At 34.0% G+C, this 22,574-nt stretch overlaps 1 protein-coding gene and 1 long non-coding RNA gene across 5 annotated transcripts in view; one reads left to right on the forward strand and one right to left on the reverse strand.

Moving 5' to 3' along the window:
* LOC140697366 (uncharacterized) overlaps window positions 1-22,574 on the reverse strand; it is a 105,408-nt gene that overhangs the window by 66,229 nt on the left and 16,605 nt on the right. The gene's annotated exons all lie outside the window — the stretch shown is intronic.
* PPP1R3A (protein phosphatase 1 regulatory subunit 3A) overlaps window positions 1-22,574 on the forward strand; it is a 53,071-nt gene that overhangs the window by 733 nt on the left and 29,764 nt on the right. Inside the window, exons 2-4 of one of the 3 annotated variants that reach the window (XM_072964645.1) lie at window positions 1,487-1,561; window positions 12,471-12,542; window positions 17,425-18,514. In XM_072964645.1, the coding sequence (XP_072820746.1) occupies window positions 17,727-18,514 (788 nt within the window). In that variant the 5' untranslated portion in view covers window positions 1,487-1,561; window positions 12,471-12,542; window positions 17,425-17,726. Of the gene's footprint in view, window positions 1-1,486; window positions 1,562-12,470; window positions 12,543-17,424; window positions 18,515-22,574 lie in introns of those variants that run through there. The other 2 variants (XM_006206151.4, XM_072964646.1) reach the window with 2 other exon arrangements.

Genomic DNA, 22,574 nt, shown 5'->3' on the forward strand with positions numbered 1-22,574 from the left:
AACTTGATGAAACACTTTGAGAATTTTCATCTTTACTAGTTGCAAAGTTGTACAGGATGTTTTTATATATATACGTATTTTAGGTAGATGAATTAAATGTATAAAAGGCAGAAAGATACCAAAGGACTCTAGAACATCAACATTCAGCTCCCCTCTGCTTTTAGCCCTACCTTGTTTTTAGTTCCAATTCTATTTTCAGTTCTTTGTTCTTAGGACATATTTCGAACTCCGTATGAAGACCTTACAGGGAGTCCAGGCATGGAGCATGCCTGCCACATGCTGGGCAAATAGAACCCACTGTAATTATCTCTATTTTATAATGGATGAAACTGAGATGCAGAAAGGTTAAGCCATTTGTGAGAAACCACATATAAGTAAGCATTCTTTGAGATGGAGATAGAAACCTTTAATCAAGAAGAGGTTAAAATGTCACCATTACAAATCTGAAATAGACGGTCTGAAATGGCAGATTCTTAAGAGAGAATAATTAAGGGAGTTGATGCCTCATTGTCTTTAACGATATTCCTTGCTATTCCATCAAACCATTGAATAGATAAGAGGTGAGCAATAAGTTTCAAGCTGATCTTTTGCGGAGCCAGATAATTTAGACAAAAGCTCATAGGGATGGTGTGGAAAGCAAATTTACCTGCCTGGCCTCCAAACTCCTCAACTTTCAGTAGAGGGTGAATGAGTGACACCTGGACACGTGGAGTAGAATAAAACGACTGTATATTCTGGTTTCCTTTTTAGAATTTGCGGTGTTGGGCCACAGACCACGTATGCTGACTGTAGTAATGTGAATCTTGGAAACAGACTGCTATGCCACTTCTAAATTTTAGAGTCGGCAAATGAACCCTACTCATATTCTGTTTTCACTTCACATGTGCTTGGAAGACTTAACCTATAATTACATCATATGAAATGGTTAATCCTTATTCTTTGTTGCAGTAATTATAATTTCTAGTGTTTACAGGGTGGAAGATACTATCACCTTCCAAGTAGGCCAGGACATATTTTTTTGACCCTTCTCATCATGTCTGGGGAAGTTTTAGATCAGAAACCTTGTAAACACCCCCAATTTAAATTCTGATTAGACTCTGGGGAAAGGAAAGAGGATATTCCTAAATTAAAAAATTTTTACAAACAGGTGGGAGTAGTGACAGTATGTATTTATCATGTCTCCCCTAATGATTCCAATTCCCTAATATCAGTTTTTAATGGATCATTTCCCTCACCTTTGTACTTTATATGAAACTATACTGGAAAGTGATCTAATGTTAGTCTACTTGTTCATGTATTGTTTTCTTTTGTACTCTATTGTCCTTTAAAGTTTCTTCTTTCTTTTGATAAGTCTGTATAATATGTGATGCAAATTAATCCCATAGGGCTTCTTATATAAATGAGTATGGTAAATAGCTTCATATATATAAGACCTTCTATGGTGACTGCTTAATACATTAAAACCTGTTTATTGTTATTTTAAAAGGGGTTTTCCAGAAAGATAAAAAGCACAATCCTTTAGACCCCAGACAGGCAGTGGAGAAATCAGCTCCAAGTTGGGGTAAGCAGAAAAATGATGACATACCAGTGTTGTCGGAATCCTTCATCAATTGAGGAATCATCTTTGGACTTTCTCATTGTCATGGAATATGATAATGATTCCAGTGTGATTTGCTTTGATTAAGAGGACAGATACCACTTCCCCTTAGGGAACTTAATTGATTCTCTGTGTTGTATTTTATGGACCATCCCCATCTTAAGTATGGATGCAATAAAAATGTTTAGAAAAGAAGCGTTTAGCTACTAGTGATCAGGAGAACCCCTTCAGGAAAGGCAAAGACACATTTCAAGCAGTCCTTTCAATTAATAAACAAGATCTACTTAATGAGTTTGAGGGGAAAGACGACTGAATTGTGAGCCAGCTGATCAAGTTCTGGTTTTACTTATGCTGCTAGTGCACTCATAAAAGCACGGGGGGAGGGGGGTTCTCTTCTTTCCTATAGACCTGCTTCTTTTCACAATAAAATGAAGCAGAGGATCAAAACGTTCTCTAGAATCCCTTCCAGTTTAAATATGCTCTAGTATACAAACATCTTCTGGTAAAGCTGTGTACTTGGAGCTGTGGGAGACATGATATCATATAAGTGCTTTTCTAGCCCTTTGATAGCTAGCTCTCACTTCATCATATGTGAAAATAGTAGAGAAAATTAAACTGAAATTTTGAGCCAATCCCACTACTATCCAAGTAATGGAAGAGAGCTCATAATGCTGTCTGATCTGAACCTGGTGATAACTAACATATTATCTTCATGGTCTATTTCTTGGGCATGAAGATTTTGTGATAAGATTGAAACACCACTCACCACAGCAATCCAGTGTGTTTCAACCTGACCCATATTTGATATAGGCAACTTACCTAAATAACATGTAGAAAACTATCTACTAAAATTTTTAAAACTAAGAGAAAGTAACAATCATCAGAAAAATGCAAATCAAAACTACACTGAGATATCACTTCACACCAGTCAGAATGGCCATCATTAAAAAGTTCACAAACAATAAATGCTGGAGAGGTGTGGAGAAAAGGGAACCCTCCTGCACTGTTGGTGGGAATGGAATTTGGTGCAGCTGCTATGGATAACAGTATGGAGATTCCTTAAAAAAACTAAAAATAGACTTATAGTATGATCCAGCAATCACACTCCTGGGCATATATCTGGAGGGAACAAATTTGAGACTATGCAAGTACTTCCAATGTTCATAGCAACACTATTTAGAACAGCCAAGACACAGAAGCAACCTAAGTGTTCATTGACAGATGACTGGATAAAGAAGTCGTGATTTTATACACACACACACACACACACACACACACACACACACACACACACACTGGAATATTACCCTGCCATAAAAAATAATGAAATCATGCCATTTGCAGCAACATGTGTGGGCCTAGAGATTATCATATTAAGTGAAGTAAGTCAGACAGAGCAAGACAAATATCATATGATATCACTTACATGTGGAATCTTAAAAAAGGATACAAATGAACTTATTTACAAAACTGTAATAAGACTCACAGACAGAAAACAAACTTAGGGTTACCAAAGGAGAAAAGAGGTGGGGGGGGGATAAATTAGGAGTTTGGAATTAGCAGATACAAACTACTATGTACAAAATAGATAAACAACAAGGCCCTACTGTATAGCACAGGGAACTATTTTCAATAGCTTGTAATAACCTATACTGAAAAAGAATATGAAAAAGAATATATATATGCATAACTGAATCACTATACTGTACCAGAAACTAAACTAACACAACACTGTAAATCAGCTATACTCAAAAAAAAAGAAAGAAAGAAAGAAAAAAGAAAAAAAAAAAGCCACAGGCTGATAAACATTTCAGGAAGTAAGATGATAAACTCTAGTCATTGTTTCTAAAAATATTTGTCTAATTCACAGTGGAGAAGCTGTTTAAGTGACATCTTCTGTAATAAATTATGGTACCCTTGAAGGCAAGGGCACTTTCTTATTCACCTTTTCACACAGTTAGAATATCGATAAATACTTACCAAAGTGAATCTTATGAAATGAAAGTTTTGAGAGTCAATCAATAATGCCTGTCCCGGCGCACACATGTATACACACAATGAACAAACAGAACAATTCAATATACAAATTTAAGCACACTGCAATAAATTTCATGGGGCATAGAGTCAGAATTAGAAGATTAAAAAGGACCTTCGAGATCAACTAATTGTTTTATGATAGTGAAATTTTCTTTTAATGAGAACATGACTAGAAATCACATTCTCATTCTGTGGGAACTGGGACTGAGAAAGAATTTATATTTAACCTTTCTGAGGGAATTATCAAATTAAAATAAGTTTAAATTCCACAAGGATAGAAAGCATCGTATCAGATCCTTCCCATCCCCACTTCTTTACCCTTCAGGACTCTGGGAACTTCTTGTGTTCTGTTGGGTTATTGTGGTGTGGTTTGGGAGTGTAGGTGAATGTTTTTCAGATGGGCTGACAGGATTTGAGAATGGGAGATAAGAAGATGGGGAGTTGACATCTTCAATGAGATGAGATAAAATGATTACAACTCTTATTTATCGTCTGTGGTTGTTCAAATGCAAACTGAATACTGTAAGTTACTGTCTTTAATAGAAAGTTACACAAGCAGAAACAGAATAAAATGTCATGAAAGTGATAATATCTAAGGACTGTTGCACTTTGGAATAAACGTAACATTTTACACAAGTTTAAGGCACAGAATTAACCTTATTTTTAATTTCACTCTATGTTATTGCTAACTGAACACCTGTTATATGCTAGGCACTGTGCTTGGCCTTTAGAAAATATTGTCTCCTTTAATATTCATAACAATACTGTTATCTTTGTTTTACGTACATATAAAGACAATGAGGATCCTTTAGAGAAGTCAAATACTTGTTCAAGTTCACATCACTGGTAATGTATGAACCATAGTTTGAATAGAATTCTCCAGACTCTAATGCTCTTTTTATAATACGCTACTCTCTCCCTAGTGGATTTCAGATTAATTGAATTAATTGTAAAGTGGTGAGCAGATGAAGGGTACTAGCTCTGGGACTAAGGCCATCCTTTTACTAACTAGCTCTGGTCGAGTCAAGATACTCCATCCCTCTGCCCTTTAATATCTACATTTCTGAAAAAGAGAGACTTAGTTGAAGTTATTTATTGCTCTAGACATATGTTCTATTTTATTTTTTCAAAGCCTTTCTTACTGAAGACCATCTGAAAGATATAGCCATAGCTTCTGAGTTTTTTTCTTCTATTTCAGAATAATCCCATAGATTATCGTTACTTGCTGACTGGAAGTTTGTACATGCAGGGGTGAGGAGATTTGGAAATACTACATCTAAGGGTCTGTAGAGAATTTAGATTTGAGAAAACTATACCTTACCCTAGGGAATGCTTGTTGTAATAAAGCTGAGTGCTAAAACTAATACGAAAGTGGATGCGATAGCAGGTGACAGAAGTTGACAAGAATCATCTTATCTTACATTTAGGTTCATAAAATCAACTTCACTAATATACATTAAGGGAGAACTGGCCCATTTAAAGAAAGAAGAATTAACTTCTTTTTTCTGTTATGATGCCATAGCTTATTATGTAATTCTGCCAAGACCAACAAGAAAAAAGGAAAAATAGTTATCAGACATGGATTTTTAAAATCACCATGAAAACAGTGCCAGAGAATAGTGCAAGATGGAGAATTTTGCCAGAGAAATAAATTTTTAAAAATTGAGATATAATTCACATACCTTAAAATTCACCCTTTTAAAGTATATAGTTCAGTGGCTTTTTAGTATTTTCACAGATACGTGCAACACCACTATTACCTAATTTTTAAAATTTTCATCACAACAGAAAGAAATCCAGTACCCATTAGCAGTCAGTTCCCATTTCTCTTACCCTCAGCCTCTGACAACCACTAATCTATTTTCTCTCTCAATGGATTTGCCTACTCTAGACATTTCCTATAAATGGAATTTACTATAAATATGTGGCCTTTTCTGTCTGACTTTTTTTACTTAGCATGTTTTCAAGATTCATCCACGCTGTAACATGTACTTCATTCCTTTCTATTGCTGAACAGCATTTCATTGTGTGGGTATAGCACAGTTTGTTTATTCATTCATCCACTGATGAACATTTTTTTTTAAACTTTTGGGCATGAATATGCTACTATAAATATTTACGTATGAGTTTTTGTGTGGGTAGCCGTTTTCATTTCTCTTGGTTATATACCTAGGAGTGAAATTGCTGGCTCACGTGGTAACTCATATTAAACCATCTGAGAAATCACCAAACTGCTTTCCAAAGTGGCCATAGCATTTTATATTCCCACCAGAAATGCATGAAGAACTCCTATTTCTCCAAAGGACTCAACACTTGTTATCATTTGCTTTCTGGTTTTGTGGGTATGAAGAGGTATCACATTGTGGTTTTGATTTATATTTCCTTAATTACTAATGAGGTTAACCCCCTTATTTTCATGTGCTTACTGGCCATTCATAAACCTCCTTTGGAGAAACGCCCATTCAAATATCTTTGCCCATTTTTTAATGGGGTTGTCTTTTTATTGTTGAGTTGTAAGGGTTCATTATATATTGTACCTATGAATTCTTTATCACATATTATTTGCAGATATTTTCTCTCATTCTGTATATAGTCTTTGCATTTTCTTTATAGTGTCTTTTGGAGGAAAAAAGTTTTTAATTTTGATGAAGTCTGATTTATTATTTTCTTTTGTCATTTGTGCTTTGGTGTCACACCTAAGAAACTATTGTTTAACCCAAGCCTATAAAGATTTATGCCTATGTTTTTGTATAAAAGTTTTCTAGTCTAAGCTCTTAAAATGTAAGTTTTTGATTCCTTTTTGAATTAATTTTTGTATATTAGAAGGTGGTGTCCAACTTAGTTCTTTTGCATATGGATATCCAGTTTAACCAAAATTAAATTTCATACTTAGTGGTGAAATATTGAAATCTTTACCATATAGATGAGGATTTAGGCAAGGATGCTAGTTACAGCCACCACTATTGAAAAGCATACGTAATTTTTTTCCCCTAGTGCAATAAAGCAAGAAAGTAAAATAACAGATAAAAGAAATAAACAGCCACTATTCACAGGTTGACATTACATTGTAAACATAAAATACAAAATAAACTACTACAAATAATAAATGAATTTAGTAAGGTCACTAAATACAATGTCAGTTTACCAAAATCAATTGCATTTCTATGTACCAACAAAAGGAAGAACAGACAAAGAAATGTTTAAAATGATACTACATACGCTAGCACAGTAAATCAAATACCACAAAACAAATCTAATGACACATGTGAAAGGGCTCCTCACTGCAAACTACAAAATATTATTGAAAGAAATTTTTAAAAAGCTAAAAATAGAGACTAAATGATATTTACAGATTAAAAAACTCAATATTGCAAAAATGCCAATTCTCTTCAAATAATCTATAGACTCAATGCATTCCAAATAAAATCTTAGCAGAATTTTTTTGTAGAAATTAACAAACTGATTCTGAAATATAAATGGAGTTGCAAAGGGTCAAGAAAATTCTGAAAAATAAGCTGGGATTTACTTTAGAGAATATGAAGACATTATGAAGCTACAATAGTTAAAATGTAGTATTAACACAAAAATATTAAGATAGAACAACTGTCTAGATAAGAGTACAGAAATAGACTTTCACACATACGGTTGCTAATTCTATTACAAAGGTGATGCCATGGTAGAGGGAGAAATAGTATTTTCAATAAGTTGTGCTGCACACATTGGATATTCTTATGTAACAAAAATAAATCTAATTTGTATCCATAAATCAATTCCAGATGGACTGTACGTTTAAATGTGAAAGGTAAATCATAAAGGATTTACCTAAAGGACTGGCAAATAAACTCTACTTAAAATAAATTTCATTCATCAAAGACATCATCAAGAGTGAAAAGGCAGTCACGTAATGGGAGAAATAATACACAGATAGACATACACAGATGTATTTACAACAAAAAATTTATATCTATCTATCTATCTATCTATCTAAATATCTATCTATCTTGAAAAGTCAGTTTACAGAAGCAGACATCCAAATGTTCAAAAAGGCAAAAAACACTCAATTTTTAATAAAATTAAAATGAGTAAAACTTAAATAAGAACAACAGTAAGATGTGTTAACTACCAGAGTAACAATGAAAACTACTGACCCGATACCAAGTGCTTGCAAGGATTCAAAGTAACTCAAACCCTCACACATGGCTGTTTGGGAGTGTATGTATTGGTTCTGCTACTTTGACGAACTGCTTGGTAGTAGCTATTAAAGGTGTACACTTACTTTATGATCCAACAAACACACTCCTGGGGATATATCTAATGCATACACCTGTGTACCAAATGACATCTATAAGAATGTTAATGCATAACTGTCTTTAGTGGTTCATCTATTAACAAATCAAATGCCTTTCAACAGTAGAATGAATAACAAGTTATAATCTAGTCATAAAGTAGAATAGTGTACAATAAAGAGAATAAATGAATTTCATAAACATTGTATTAAGCAAAAGAAGCCAGACCAAACAGTTTGGTCCCAGTTAAATTAAGCTTAAAAAACAGAAAAACTAATCAGAGGTGATGGAAGTCAAGACAGTGATTACCTTTAGAGGCACAGCTATTGGGAGTAGGTATGAGACGGATTTATTGCTGGAGTTGATAATCTGTTTTTTGAAAGAGTTGGTTAAATGGCTAAGATCATTTTGGGAAAAATTCAATGAGCTGTACACTAATGATGTGAAGTTTTAGTATAAATGTAGTACTTTAAAAGTTTTGCTTCAGCTGACACAAATTTTTATGAAGACTTTGGTTAACACAGTGAGTTCTTGTGAGGATATCAAATGCTGCTTTTGAGACAAAAATAAAAATAAAACACAAAAACTAATGTAAATTAGACTGTAGCACAAAATGACAGAGATTTTATTTATTTTTTCAAGTGGAATGTGACATCTTATGAAGCAGTGAGTTTCCTATCACTGGATTTATGCAAGATAAAGAGAGAAGCATTCCTGTTAATAAATCTTAAAAGGGAGTCTTTAAAGGGTGGAGGTTGTACAGAATGACTTCCAAGGAGCTTTACAACTCAGAGACAAAATAATGTCAGCCTTATAATGAACAAACACAAACTCCTAAGTGGGTAACACCAAATAATTTGCCAAACACATCAATGATCAAATCATTTAAACTATCAAGCTGATTCCACTTCAAAAAAACATATATTTCCCTATATGTTTGACAACTTTGTGTTATAAAATTTAAAAATATATATATATATATTATTAAGCTACTGGGTTAAATAAGAGATTATGCCTAGATTTTTTTTTAATTCTTAAGAAAAGTCTAAAATAATCCAGTGACAGTTGACTGCTCCGTTGGTAAAAGGTGATTTGCCATGGGAAAATTTAGAATGATGCTAAGTATATCTGTTCACTGTGCCAGGAGTGCCTTATGAAAAATTAAGCAAGCACTATTTATTTCTCACCTAAATAGTCAGGTTAGATATGCATAATGTATGTATGTGTTGATATAAACATCATCATGTATTATTTTATATTACATAGCAAAGAGATTTGGATACTGATTCAGTTTGGGCCGACTTTAGGTGCATAAAAGGGACAGACTGGCACATGTTCTGCTTTTAATTCAGAGGACCAACTCCTCCTGATTTTCCAATAATTATTTGCAGATATCAATAATTCTTAAAATTTTTTTTCAGAACCTGGAATAAAAATTTGGTATATTCAACACAGTAAAATGTAGACATGAGTAAACTTAACATATAATTTTAGAGAATTTTCAGACCTTTTGTTTTCCATCCACATACCCTGCAGTGTCCCTGTATCACAGGTTCAAGCTCCTGACCTGGTAAACTAAAACAATGTCCAGCTGAGACCACTAATACCAACAATTTTCCTGACTTTGTTAAAATATTAACTACTATTAGGCACCCTACTTATGGTAAATTCAGTTTAAGATTCTTTAAGTTGTTGCAGAAGCATTAAGTATTTATCATCACCCAAAACTATGCCAAGCATTACATAAAGCATATACCTATCTCTGAAATTTTTGGAGAAATTCATAGTTGATGCTGAAGTTTTGCCTATATTAAGTAACTCAAATGACATTAGACATAAAAAGTAAATCACATTTATTATAGTACTACCCTGTAAATAGTTTGGAAAACAAATGTTGTTACCTGCATGCTTTTCTAAGGATCCCATAATAAAGTCCCAGACACTCTTAATTTTCCAAAATCAAGTTTTATTTCCTTCCATGTCATATGTTGTTTCATCCTAAATTAAACCATTTGTTGAATTTAATAACAACAAGGAAGGGCTAGTATGGAGTGGGAGAAGGAGGTACATCTTCTACTGGTCTGAACTTCTGGTGACTCAGTGCAAAGAAAATATATGCCTTTAAAATAATGCAGTATGAAATGAATCTGAAGCAACTAGGGGAATCCTTTCTTTTGCTTTTATTTGGTGCACGTAATAAAAGGTCACCAACAGTATGCATTGATTTCCACATTCTGTTTACTGTGGAAAGTATCTGGCCTGGACAAAGAATAGAATATTCTACTTAACAAAATATTTTGGTGGGTGGAGAATTGCCACACATGAATAATCATTTTTTAGTAATTTAGAGGTTACTTCAGGATATTACATTATAAACATTGATTTTTACTGTCTTAAAGAACAAAAATAGTAATAAAATTGGTAGAATGCCAGGAAGATGATGGATTATGTTGAAGTCATTCATTCTTCCTACCATCTACCCACTCACACATCCATCTATCCATCTTTCCATCCACACATCTACCCATTCATCCATTTACATAATATGCACTATATGGAAATACAATGGTACACAAAATGGATACTTTTTCTCATGGAACTTTCAAGAAGGAAAATGTAAGAAAAATACACAATGACTATACTAGATGATTGGCTTTTTAAAAATTTAGTGAGATATAGTTGACAAACAAAATCATGCAAGTTTAAAGTGTACAACATGTTGATTGGATACGTTTATATTTTGTGGAATTATTACAACTGTAGCATTAGGTTACACCTCCATCATGTCCCATAATTTAGATGCTGGGATTTTAAGTGATCTTTTTCCTTGTAAATTTTTAACCACCATAACTATATACTTTTTATTGCTTCATAAACTTTCCATTTATTAACTCATTTGGTCTTTGAACAACTCTTGGAGGTAGGAACTATGGTATTACTATTGGACAAATAAATGTGGAAATAAAGGCACAGAAAGGTTAAGTAATTACCTAAAGTCACTCAGCTAATAAACTGAAGCAGGATTTGAGCATAAGCAGTGCATCCCCAGTCACTGTGTTCTTAAATCCCACAGCTGAATTCTCTCTCAAGAATGGAGGTATGTTAATATGATCAACAATATTGCAATATTACCTTCAGCAAAAATAACAATAATAATACATACAATTTTTAATTGTTTATTTGGGTTGTCATTATTGGCAACTGCTTATGCACATGTTCTAGTTTAATCCTTACAACAACCCAGTGACTTAAGCACTATTGTGCTCCATTCACAGAATGAAAAATGAGGCACAGAGTAGTTAAGCATCCTGCCCAAGAGCAAACAGCTTATAAGAAAAACAGAAGGCATTTGAACCAGGTCTATTTGACTCCAAAACTCACTCTTCCATTTTATTAAACTTCTACCAGTAAAATATATTTAATGAAATAAATATTTCTGACTGAAAAATATGACAAGTATGTCCAAGAGTGTATCCAAATAAATAGTATCTAAAATTTAACTACTGGAATTAACAACTTCAAATAATTAAATTAGTAGTTAAAATAATGTTTGATAATTTACATTAATATAATTAGAAAAAATCTTGAATTTGCTGTTCTTAATTGTGTAAAGCAGTGATTTTAGGCTAGGGCTATCTATGTCATATATATACATATGTACATATGCAAATGAGAGTGCAAGGGATTTGCACTCTTACATGGGCTCCTAAGTATTTCTTAGCTGATGCCCTCACCTCACCTGAAAATGTGGGGTGAAAATTGAGCACAGCATTTTTGGCTAACACTCTAACGCTAGATTTCCTGAAATAAATAGTCAATAAAATTAACAAAATAAATAGCAGCCACAAGAATCAGTATTTTATACTATTTGGAGGCTGAGCTTCTTTAAAAAAGGGATGGATCGGCCCTGGCTGCAGATAAAAGAATTTAAAAACCTGTCTATGAAACAAGAGTCCAATTCTAACACAATACAATTCTAACACAATAGAGAAGAGAATGCTGTAAGCCAAGCCTACAAGGATTATTCCCATGATTTTCCAATCAATGACTAAGGCTATCAGGGCAACAGAGTGAGCTATAACATGATGGAGAGTTTCTCCTGCTGTCTGTCTCTCCCCTGGCTCTCTCTGCTCAGCTGTTGGAAAAAGATTCCATATTTTATATTTAACATTGTAGCCTTAGCATCTAGCACAGTATGTGGCACAAAGAAGGAAGTCAATGTATGTTTGCTTCACATGTAAATGGCAACTTTCATGATAAAAGGGTCAAGTGTCTGTAGATTTCCAATTTTTGAGGAGATCTTAAAAAAAATCCAGACATTTACACAAAGCAGCTAAATGATTTCTAGTGCCATATAGTTTCTTAGTGATAAATGTGACTCCAGAATTCAGGCAATAGGCCTGACTCCCAGTGCAGTGTGCTTAGCTGTACTTTTTAGTATCAAAATGCATATACTATGGGCACGATTTTTATAGGTCAATGAACAGTTTACTAAGATATTATCAGATGGTATCTGTCTTCAAGAAGTTTACAGTATGTTTTCCTTTTAGGGCTAATGCTGAAATCACCCACAACCCCGAGTAAGAATTCAGTTGACCACTTGGATTCCAATCGTCTTATAGGTAAAATGATGCTTGCTTGATAACTGAACTTAAAGCTCTAGATTTCTATAACTACTATGTATCCATATGCTTTTATTTTGACCAAAGGAGTTTAAAGCTTATTGGATAATCCATACAATATAAGCACTTGGTACTTAAGTATTTTACTGGTTTTTCTTTTATAAATTAAGCTGAAGAATCTGGATGCTGCCTTTGGTGGCAAACTCTTCTGCTATAACATGATCAATTACCTGTACTAAATGATTCAGCTCTCTGTGGAATAAATGACATATCCCTTTAAAAATTTACCTGCATCTGACAAAGTTTTGATTTTCTGCTGACTGATCTGTATGTTTTATTGGTAGATCTGAACACTTGCAGAGGATTTTTTTCCAATGATGGCCATCTGATGAACAAATCTGTCTCAAACTATGTTTGAAGTAGTTCCCTTTAACGAACAGTCCTTTAAAATAATAAGTATCAATGTTAGTTCTAAAGGGATCATATAATTCATTTTTATAACTGAGACCAGTAATTCCCAAATAGAAGTATAGCAAAGCCTCTAAGGGAGAGAGAGAAAACAGTGTAAAATATTAGATTTACCAAAAAGGCATAGGTTGAAAAAGGTTGAGAGAATCTGCCACAAGGAAAAATTATCTGGACACCCCTGGAGATCCTCCATCAAATGGAAAAAAGAAAGTTCACAAAAGTTAATTGATTAAAAAAGAAAACTAAATCTAGAACAAATGAATTTTAATGACTATTTTTCAAAGGATGATTAATTTGTTAATTATGAATTCTAAAACTAAAAGTTGGTGTATGGATGGTATAATATGGAGAAGACTGGACAGAAAGCAATAGAGAGCTGAGTTCAAGTCCCTACTCTGTTAACAAATGATGGGGGTCCTTTGTTGTTCTGGATTTCAGTTTTCTTATGTGAAAATGAAGGGGCTAGTCTAGATGATTGCTAAATGCCTGAAAGTTCTGCTACTCTGTAACGCCACAAAATGTTTTGAAAAAGTATTTTATAGGGTCGGTATAAAAGAAAGCATGTGGTACCTGAGGGATGATAGCTTGCTCTAACTAGAACCTAAGTCCTTGACCGTATGGCCAAGAGACTAGTAGATCACGCATATACACCAGAATCACTTGTGGGGCATCATCAACCTGGAAGTTCTCATTCAGTACATTTGATAGCACACCTGAGCCTGTGAAGTTTGAACATCTCACCCAGTGATTTTTGCTGTGTATCCCTTGTTCAGAATCACTGTTCCAGGTTCTCTTCTGACAAAATGCTTCTTGAGTGTAGGCTACAGACAAAGACTTACACTAACACAGGAAACAGATGTGACATTACAATTAATCTCAAGAAAGATCATTAGTTATCTGTGGATAAGCTAAATATTCCTGATGTGACTTTCACTAGATCAGAGCTTACAGATCTTAAACATCTGAAATTTTTTTGTGCTGTGACAACAAAAGATTAGGCAATAGAAACTCAGTTGGCATTGAAATGGAATATGTATGAAGAAAGAGAAACACATATACACGTGCTTAAATATAGCGCAGAAGCACACAAAGATAAGTGAATATGAAACTTTTAATCTCTAATATCTTTTGTTTGCTCTTCCAAATCCACCCACCACTTTTTTTCTTTCACCCCTGTCCACTCTGCTCTCTGCTCTCGGGGACTGATCTGAATGAACTGTAATAGAATCCATAGTCTCCGGCCAATGGGCAGCCCAGGAAGGATAGCACAGGAAAGGAGAAGAGTGAGTTCAGTGTATTTTTGCCCATGCATCACTCCTGGCAGGGTCATCTTCAGCTGGTGTGTCCCTTGACCAAAGAACACTGATCCCCCAGTGACCCCACTGTCCCCCCCCCCCCATTTATGGCACTCTGTGCTTTCAAGTTTTGATGATTGTCCCTTTCCTCATCTCTTGAGGGCTGGTAACTGCTCTGATGCACCTGGCCCCAGTCTACTGCACTAGCCCTTGTGGCTTTTCTACATTTACACTTTATAAATAGACCCTTGTAAATAAGCCCTCCTGGAATTATCTTCTATTTAGCATGACATCTATTTCCTATTTATGGAGATCCTGATCGAAATGGTCTTTCATGTTAAAGGTGCCTTTGAGAATCTTTGATTAATACAAAGGAAGTAGAATGTGTGGAAACTTGAGCTGCAGTTTGGAAAAAAATAAATAAATAAATAAAAATAAAAAGTCCTACCTGATAAAAACAGTAAACCTCAGGAATTGATGAATAGTGTGGTAAAAAGTCATGTTAAAATTGAAGTAGTAGTGAATATGAGAAAACAAGATGTGGGTCTAATCTACGATATGGAAAAAAGCAAGGAGATGCAAATTTTAACCAAGTACAAATACCAAGTCACAAGGCTGAAACTGGCAGAGTTTCTTTACATGCCCCAGAGACACTTGATCTGTGCTATTGCATTCATCTCGGGGCAGCTCATTAACAGAATAATATAGGCAAGCTGGAAGGAGTTCATAGAGGAGTAACAAAACGATAAAAAGCACTGGAGGATTGACATGTGAGAAGAGATTAAAAAGATGAAATCACTCTGCTTTAGCTAAGTGGTGACTAAGGGGGAACATGTCAACCATCTACAATTATGCAAAGGTTATAAACTCCAAAAGATAGGCAGTGATTACTACAAATCAAGGGAGCAGTGCTCTGTGGAAAGAGAAATTAAGAAAAGGAAAGTTTAGCTCAAATAACAGGATCATTTTCTAATGCAGAGCTATTTTATGTCTTGCAAAGCTAAACATTATATACTATAGCCTTTAAAAAAGACAAAAATGAAACAAATTACAAGCCATTAGTTAGTATTATGTATGTGGATTCTCTGTGTCTACCTATCTGCCTACCTATCTGTCTATCCATCTATCAATCTAATCTATCTGTCTGATCTATCTCTGGTCTATTGATGTATCTTAGAAATCAACGTTTCACAAACATCTGTAGAAATAAAAATAATCATTGCTACTATTATATAAATTGTGTGCTAAACATTTAACAAGCATCTCATTTATTTGTTAACACTGCATTTTAACAATCAGGGAAACTTTAGGGTAAGAAAATTTGAGCAACATTCTGAAGGTCACCCAAGTAGTAAGTGTCAGAGCCAGTGTACAAACCTAGGGGCTTTTATCTCCATGCCTCTGCTTACAATCCCTGGATAGTTAAAATAATTTAGTACATTATTATATCTGTAAATTTTCTTTATTCTGTTATTTACGTGACTGTATGGATTACTGACAAATCCTATGAAGCATTTTGTTATGAATTTCCTTGAATAACCAATGATACATTTTCTGTACTTTGGAATGTGGCTACTCACGGCTCATGGTCATTATGTTTGCAAGGGGTAGTCATTTCCACAGCCAATTTACATTCTTGAACAATCCATGTGGTCACCGCCCATTCTAGCTATGTGGTAAAGCTTAAATAACTTCATTTCCTTATCTTAGACACCACTTATTTTTAATTTTGAAAAATAATTTCTTGATCTACTATTGTATGCAGTTGAAATTATTCAGTAAGTTATAATGTATTTATAAAGCTGCCATTTAAAAATATGCTATTGGGTTCTCTGTTTTAAAAAAATAATCACCTTTCACACTTAATTTAGTTAATTTGAGTTGGAGATATACTGAAAGAAAATCTTGCTCATGGCTAACATTTCAAATAGTACAGAAACCATAAAACGAAATGATAAGAGTCCTTTCCCCTTGCAACCTTCAACCTCTGTGGTTAGAGATAACCACTGTTAACAGTTTGTTTGGTGTCTTTCCAGGAATTTTCTAAGCACATATCTGTGCACACTTTCTTTTCTTCACTTAGGCATTTATCTTGGTTGTCTTTCCATGTCAACACATAAAGTGCTATTTTATCCTTTTTATTGCTGTAAAACATTATATTATATGGGTGTAACATTATTTGTCCATTTCACTATTGATGGATATTTAGATAGTTCCTAGAATTTTGAAACTAATCAATCCTATTATGAACATATATCTACATTTATCTTTGCATGCTTTTTCCTTACTCATAGGGCAAATTTCTAGCTGGAGCATTTCTGGGTCAAAGCATATGTATGTTTAAATTTTTTATAGATTTTTTCCCAATTGCTATCTCTAAAGTGGGTTTTACATTAATACAAAAATATGACAGTGTAAACAGGCTGCACAATTTAAAACTTACATTGAACTCCAAGATGTCCAAGGATTAACTTCTGCCTTGTGGATATCAAACGGCAATTTGCCAACGATGAACATTTTATTCTACAAAAATATTTCCCTCCTTTGGGCCCACCCAGGGACGCCAAAAAAAAAAAAATTTCACTCTTGGGCCAGGCTTACTATTGCTCGCCTATATTTTCAAGTCAATAATACATTACTTGTCTGAATTTTATTTTTCCATGGCTTAATTAAAAGCAACTTACTAATGTTTAACATAGATTTGACTAATTATTTGTTCCAGGCCTTGGCTTAGGCTATTTCTTCCATGTGGAAAATCCACCTCATGTATGTCAACCCTGCATGTCTATATCCTACCTACCCTTTATGGTTTATTTCAAATGATACCTTCACCGTCTAAATCATGTTTCTTTCCTCATGACTCCCAGCATCTCTACTTAACCATTTAGAGTTCACATTATCCCTGGTAAATGGTAGCTATCGTTATTATTAGACATCAGATCTTTTCATTTCTATAAATATTCTTGCTCTCTCCTGTCTGCTGTTGCCTGCTCCAATGGATTGATTTAGCTCAAGCTATATATTTAATATTGTGATACTACTTTTATTTTCTTTAAAAATAAATAGTCCAAGTTTTAATTTTTAATATCAACTGGTTAAGAAATATTTTTATGCTAAAGTTTCAGATTTTTGAACACAGCAGAAGATGATTTAAAATGTCTCTTTGGAACTCATAAACACATGCAACTTTAAAAATTGAGAGTTAAATCTGAAACATGTTGGTGAGAGTAACATGGATGCTATCATATTAAAGGCCTTTGGAGGCGAGCAAGCATAGTTTACACGCCATTGGACCTATTTATAGAGCTGACTCCTTTTTGCAATGTCAACTGTAACCTTATACTTATTTTAAGCCTCAGTGTCTCAAATATCAGCCTCTACTAGTTGTACAGTTCTCCCTTATTTGATATCAGAGAGCCCCATGGAGCCTTCTGAAGAACCCAGTCAGATTAGCAAAGATAATTTTTTAGAAGTTCCTAATTTATCTGATTCTCTTTCTGAAGATGAAGAAGTTAAAGCTACCTTCAGACCTGGTTTCTCCCCTCAACCTAGCAGACGAGGTTCGGATTCGTCTGAAGACATTTACCTGGACAATCCACCTTCAGGTGCAAGAAGAGTTTCATTTGCTGACACCTTTGGATTCAATCTTGTGTCTGTTAAAGAATTTGATTGCTGGGAATTACCGAGTGGTTCAACTGATTTTGACTTAAGGAAGGACATTTTCCACACAGAAGAATATGTTTTATCTCCACTATTTGACTTGCCTTCTTCAAAAGAAGATCTTATGCAACAACTTCAAGTACAGAAAGCGATACTGGAGTCAACAGAGTATCTTCCTGGGTCTACAAGTATGAAGGGAATTATTCGAGTTTTGAATATTTCTTTTGAGAAGTTAGTATATGTGAGAATGTCCTTAGATGACTGGCAGACATATTATGACATATTAGCAGAATATGTCCCAAATTCATGTGATGGTGAAACTGACCAGTTCTCCTTTAAGATTTTATTGGTTCCTCCTTATCAGAAAGATGGCACTAAAGTTGAGTTTTGTATACGTTACGAAACTTCTGCTGGTACTTTTTGGTCAAATAATAATGGCACAAATTATGTATTGGTTTGTCAAAAGAAAGAACAAGAGCTGGAGCCTGTAAAACCACCGGAAGAAGTTCCTAATAGACAAATAAAAGGCTGCTTAAAGGTAAAATCAAGGTGAGAATATATCTTACATTCCTTACTTTTTATAATCTTAAGATTTTTTAAAATTTCATTTTTTGTTTTACTGGTTGTAGAAAGTAGCCATTCTGTTTAAAAATATACTGCATGTTATGTATAAAACAACTGTGCTAGGCTTTAACAAGGTCAATGCTATTCAAATGTAGCACTGTTATTTCTCCTCCAAAGGTAAGGGAAATACAGGTATAACACAATAGATGGAAGGGGGGTGGTGGGTGCAATGTGTATATTGCCTCCATAACCAGTTTAAATTGCTTAAGTTCAAACTATGGAATCTAGATTCAAAACATGTTTATATTGTCTTTTAAATAGTATATTCATTTTCAGTAGTTTTAAATGTTTTTGCTGTACTTCAAAACAATTCTGAATAACATAGAACTGTGTTTCAGTATGTGCTCAGAAATTCATAGACTTCCCCCAAAAGCTGTAACAACATTTTTAAGACTGACTGAGTCATACAGGAATGTTTGGAGTGATAACACGTTAAGTTAAATCGAAAGAGCTATGAGTTTAATGATAAGCTAAGAGAAAAACAGAAGTGTAGGAGTGATGTATGAATTACACATAAACATTTATAATTCTAACCAAATGTAACATTATGGAACACAAAGTAGTATAATTTAGAAAAAGTAAATGGAGCAGAATTTTTAAAAAATGACCCAAATAGAAATGAGGATATTAGCTTTATAGATTAGAGATTTGGGATATGACCCCTCATTAGTAACCTTGATCTCCTATTAATATGAAAAAAAACCCAAAAAACAAAAACCCTGGGTATTCAGCTCTCTCTATTGCAGAGCCGGCTAATTTCCATGACAGTAGGCTAGTAGGTAAAACATCTAGGAGGAGATGGACCGCTCCTGTTCCTCAGAGTTACCCAAAGGAAAAACCCACCAGGCCTCACCAGCCACAGGCAAATGCTTGCTTATCCTCAGGGTGGTTCATTCTAACACTCATTAGACCCAGAGATTCTAGTAACTGCACCAGAAATAGTGTCATGTGATGGAAAGGAAACTGTATTAGGATTCAAGACTCCCAGATTCTAAGAGGCATTAAATAAAAACAAAGAATAACATTTTTAACCTCTTATATTTTAATGCCTTGATCTATTTATATGCCAATAAATAATAACCACTAAATGTGCTATTCTAATGGATTAATGAACTAAATAATGTAGGTGGAACAGTTCAATCACACAAAATACTTCAATTTTCATTATCCTTTAAGGTCATTTGAAAGATTGGTTTACCTGACTTTGTCAATTATGCCAACTTTCTTTGTCCAAATAACTTTCTCAGGTTTTAATCGATGCTGTTATGAGATAAAATAATCATAATCTCTATGTGTTAAAGTAATAGTTTCGGTGTTTATGAAATTACTTAGCAACATGTTAGCTATGTAGACAAAATAAGTTCAACACTATTTAAAAAACTAATTTGTATACATAAACATACACATATTAACTACTTCACAAATGAGATCATCAGTGAATATCTAATAAACAGGCTGCGACTTGCCTTATATGTTAAAGAAAAGCAAAACTTAGAAAAGGCACAGCCTTATTGTCAAGAGACCTTATAAAAGAAGTCCTGTTCAACTCTGGATTTTTCTGCAAGCTAGAAATGCAGCTTTAAAATTACAAGCATTACATCTGAACTATGGTATAGACAGAGGATTCCTTCGATGGACCAAACATGATACCAAATACAAAAATGGGTAACTGCTAGGGCTAATCTAGGCCCAGTCATGATATTATTGAAACTTCTCCTAGTCTAAGATACGTATAACTAGATATATATTCATACACATATTTGTATTCAGAACAGTAATCATTGGACTCATAGCGGACACCATTCAAGTTTTAATATTGCTTTGGGGAAAAACTTGAGAAGAACTAAACCACAAAATGGTCTAAAGGCCTGTAAAGTTTCCTAATGAGTTATAAAAATGGAAAAAATCTCTCTCCTTCAAAACCACAAATACATTTTCTGCACTTCTATAACTTAAAAATGACCAACATAATTCAAACCACATTTTGAAAAAAAGCATTTGCCTCTGGAGGAGGCCTTTTGTGCTGAGTTTCAGTCCAATACGAATTTTTACATCTGATTTATATACCACTCAAAATGGAGTGTATAAAGGAAATCCTGACAGATCCGTGGAACAGCATGCGCCATAATAGAATATTTATACAGCTTTTCCATGATATAATTTATATGCAATGGGGTTTCAACTATTCCTAAAACTCACACAAGAGAGCATTATCAAATTTCTAAATGAATATTGCAGTTGGATTTCATTGTGAAGAATTTGGTTAGGGAAAAATTGCACACCTTATTAGTGTTCTTTTATAAAATGTCTACTTGGCTAAAGCAAAAATGAACTAATACTTATTTGATCTAAAAGCTAAAGCTTCTAAAATATCTTCCTCCTTTCAAAAGTTTACAGAATCTAAATGGGTCTGTTTTGAGCATTTCCACACTTCCTATGTAACTTAATTTGGAGCTCACTTCTTTGAGAAGATAAATACAAAAGAGAAATGTATGTGAATTTTTACTTCAAACATGCATGTAGATTCATAATACTGTTTAATATAAATCAAAGTTAAACTGAAAATAGGTCTGTCTTAATGAAGAGAGTAACAACTAACCTGAATTTCTCTTAAAACCAAAGTTAATTTGCTATCAGGGTCCCAGAGATTGTATCTTGTGAAAGTCTCAATAACCCCTTCTAATCAGTACAGAATGAACCACAATAACACATTTAGTGAGGCAGGATTTCTTTTCTGTCAATCACCCTAGGCCTTATGTTTTCTCTATGGAGCTTTTTTTTCAGGCCAGAGATTGCAAATCTCCACATCGATGTGGTTGTTTGTTTTCTTTCTTATTAATCTATCCACTTTGGACAGAAAGAAATATTTAGAGGGAGAAGACAGAGTTTGTAACTCATAGGCATGTGACTGAGAGTGACCCAAAGAAATTTAATTGCACTGAAAGGCATGTATCAGGAGATACCTGCTGAGTGTCACCACATACGTGGCCCTGGGAGTATGTGTTAGCAAACAAACTAAGCAGATTTCTGATCTACATCTCATAGGCATTATTTCAAAATAAACTATCAAAAGAATTAAATAACATTAAATGTACATAGATAAATAAGCTAAAAATAGCATGCAGAAGCAGTTAAAGTTAAAATTGGGGGCTTCAGAGCTACACGTATCTGGGTTTAAGTCCAAGCTGCACCACATGCTAGCTGTGTGACATTATGCAAATTAAACTTGGTACCTCTTCTGTTAATTGTGAATAATAATGGTACTATCTCAAAGAGATTAAGATTTTCATAAAATAATACACATAAAGTTTTGGCACTGTGTCTGGCACATAGTAAGTTATCAGTAAATGTTAACTCCTATGAAAATACAAGGCTAACTCTAGCTTTAGATGGATCTGAAAAACCCTAGAAAGGCTCAAACTGCCCAAAAGTTCCTCTCCTCTTTCCTTTCAGGGTTTCTAAATTTTCAGCTTTAGAGAGACATTTGTATTTTGCAGGATTTTAACCAACAATGAAACCCCACTGAATAGTAAAATTTTTTGAGATGTGTCATCTGAAACATCTTAAAGGTGGAAGAGATCTTAATGACTATGAAAATTTCCATGTTTAATAGATGAAAAAATGGAGGACCAGGTCAAAAGGGGTAAAAATGCACTGATTCTGGCATTGAATGGACACACATGTTAATCCCAGTTAATACATGCCTAATAATTATGTGGCAGGGACATATTATTTTACTTCTCAAAGTCTCAGTTTATTCATCTGTAAAATAGGGATTAATAATGCCCAATGTTATAATGATTAAACTAAAGTAAAATGAGATTATATTTTTTAAGCTTCTAGTAAAGTGTTGGGCACATACAAAGTCGTCACCAAGAGCCACATATTAATTGCCATCATTACTATCAAATCGTGTTCAGCTAACTAATTTCTTGGTATTTGGACTGTGTTATTTCTCCTGACATCACAGTCTTCCTTGTTCAGG

The sequence above is a fragment of the Vicugna pacos genome, chromosome 7 (genome assembly GCF_048564905.1).
Source record: "Vicugna pacos chromosome 7, VicPac4, whole genome shotgun sequence".
NCBI lineage: Eukaryota > Metazoa > Chordata > Mammalia > Artiodactyla > Camelidae > Vicugna > Vicugna pacos.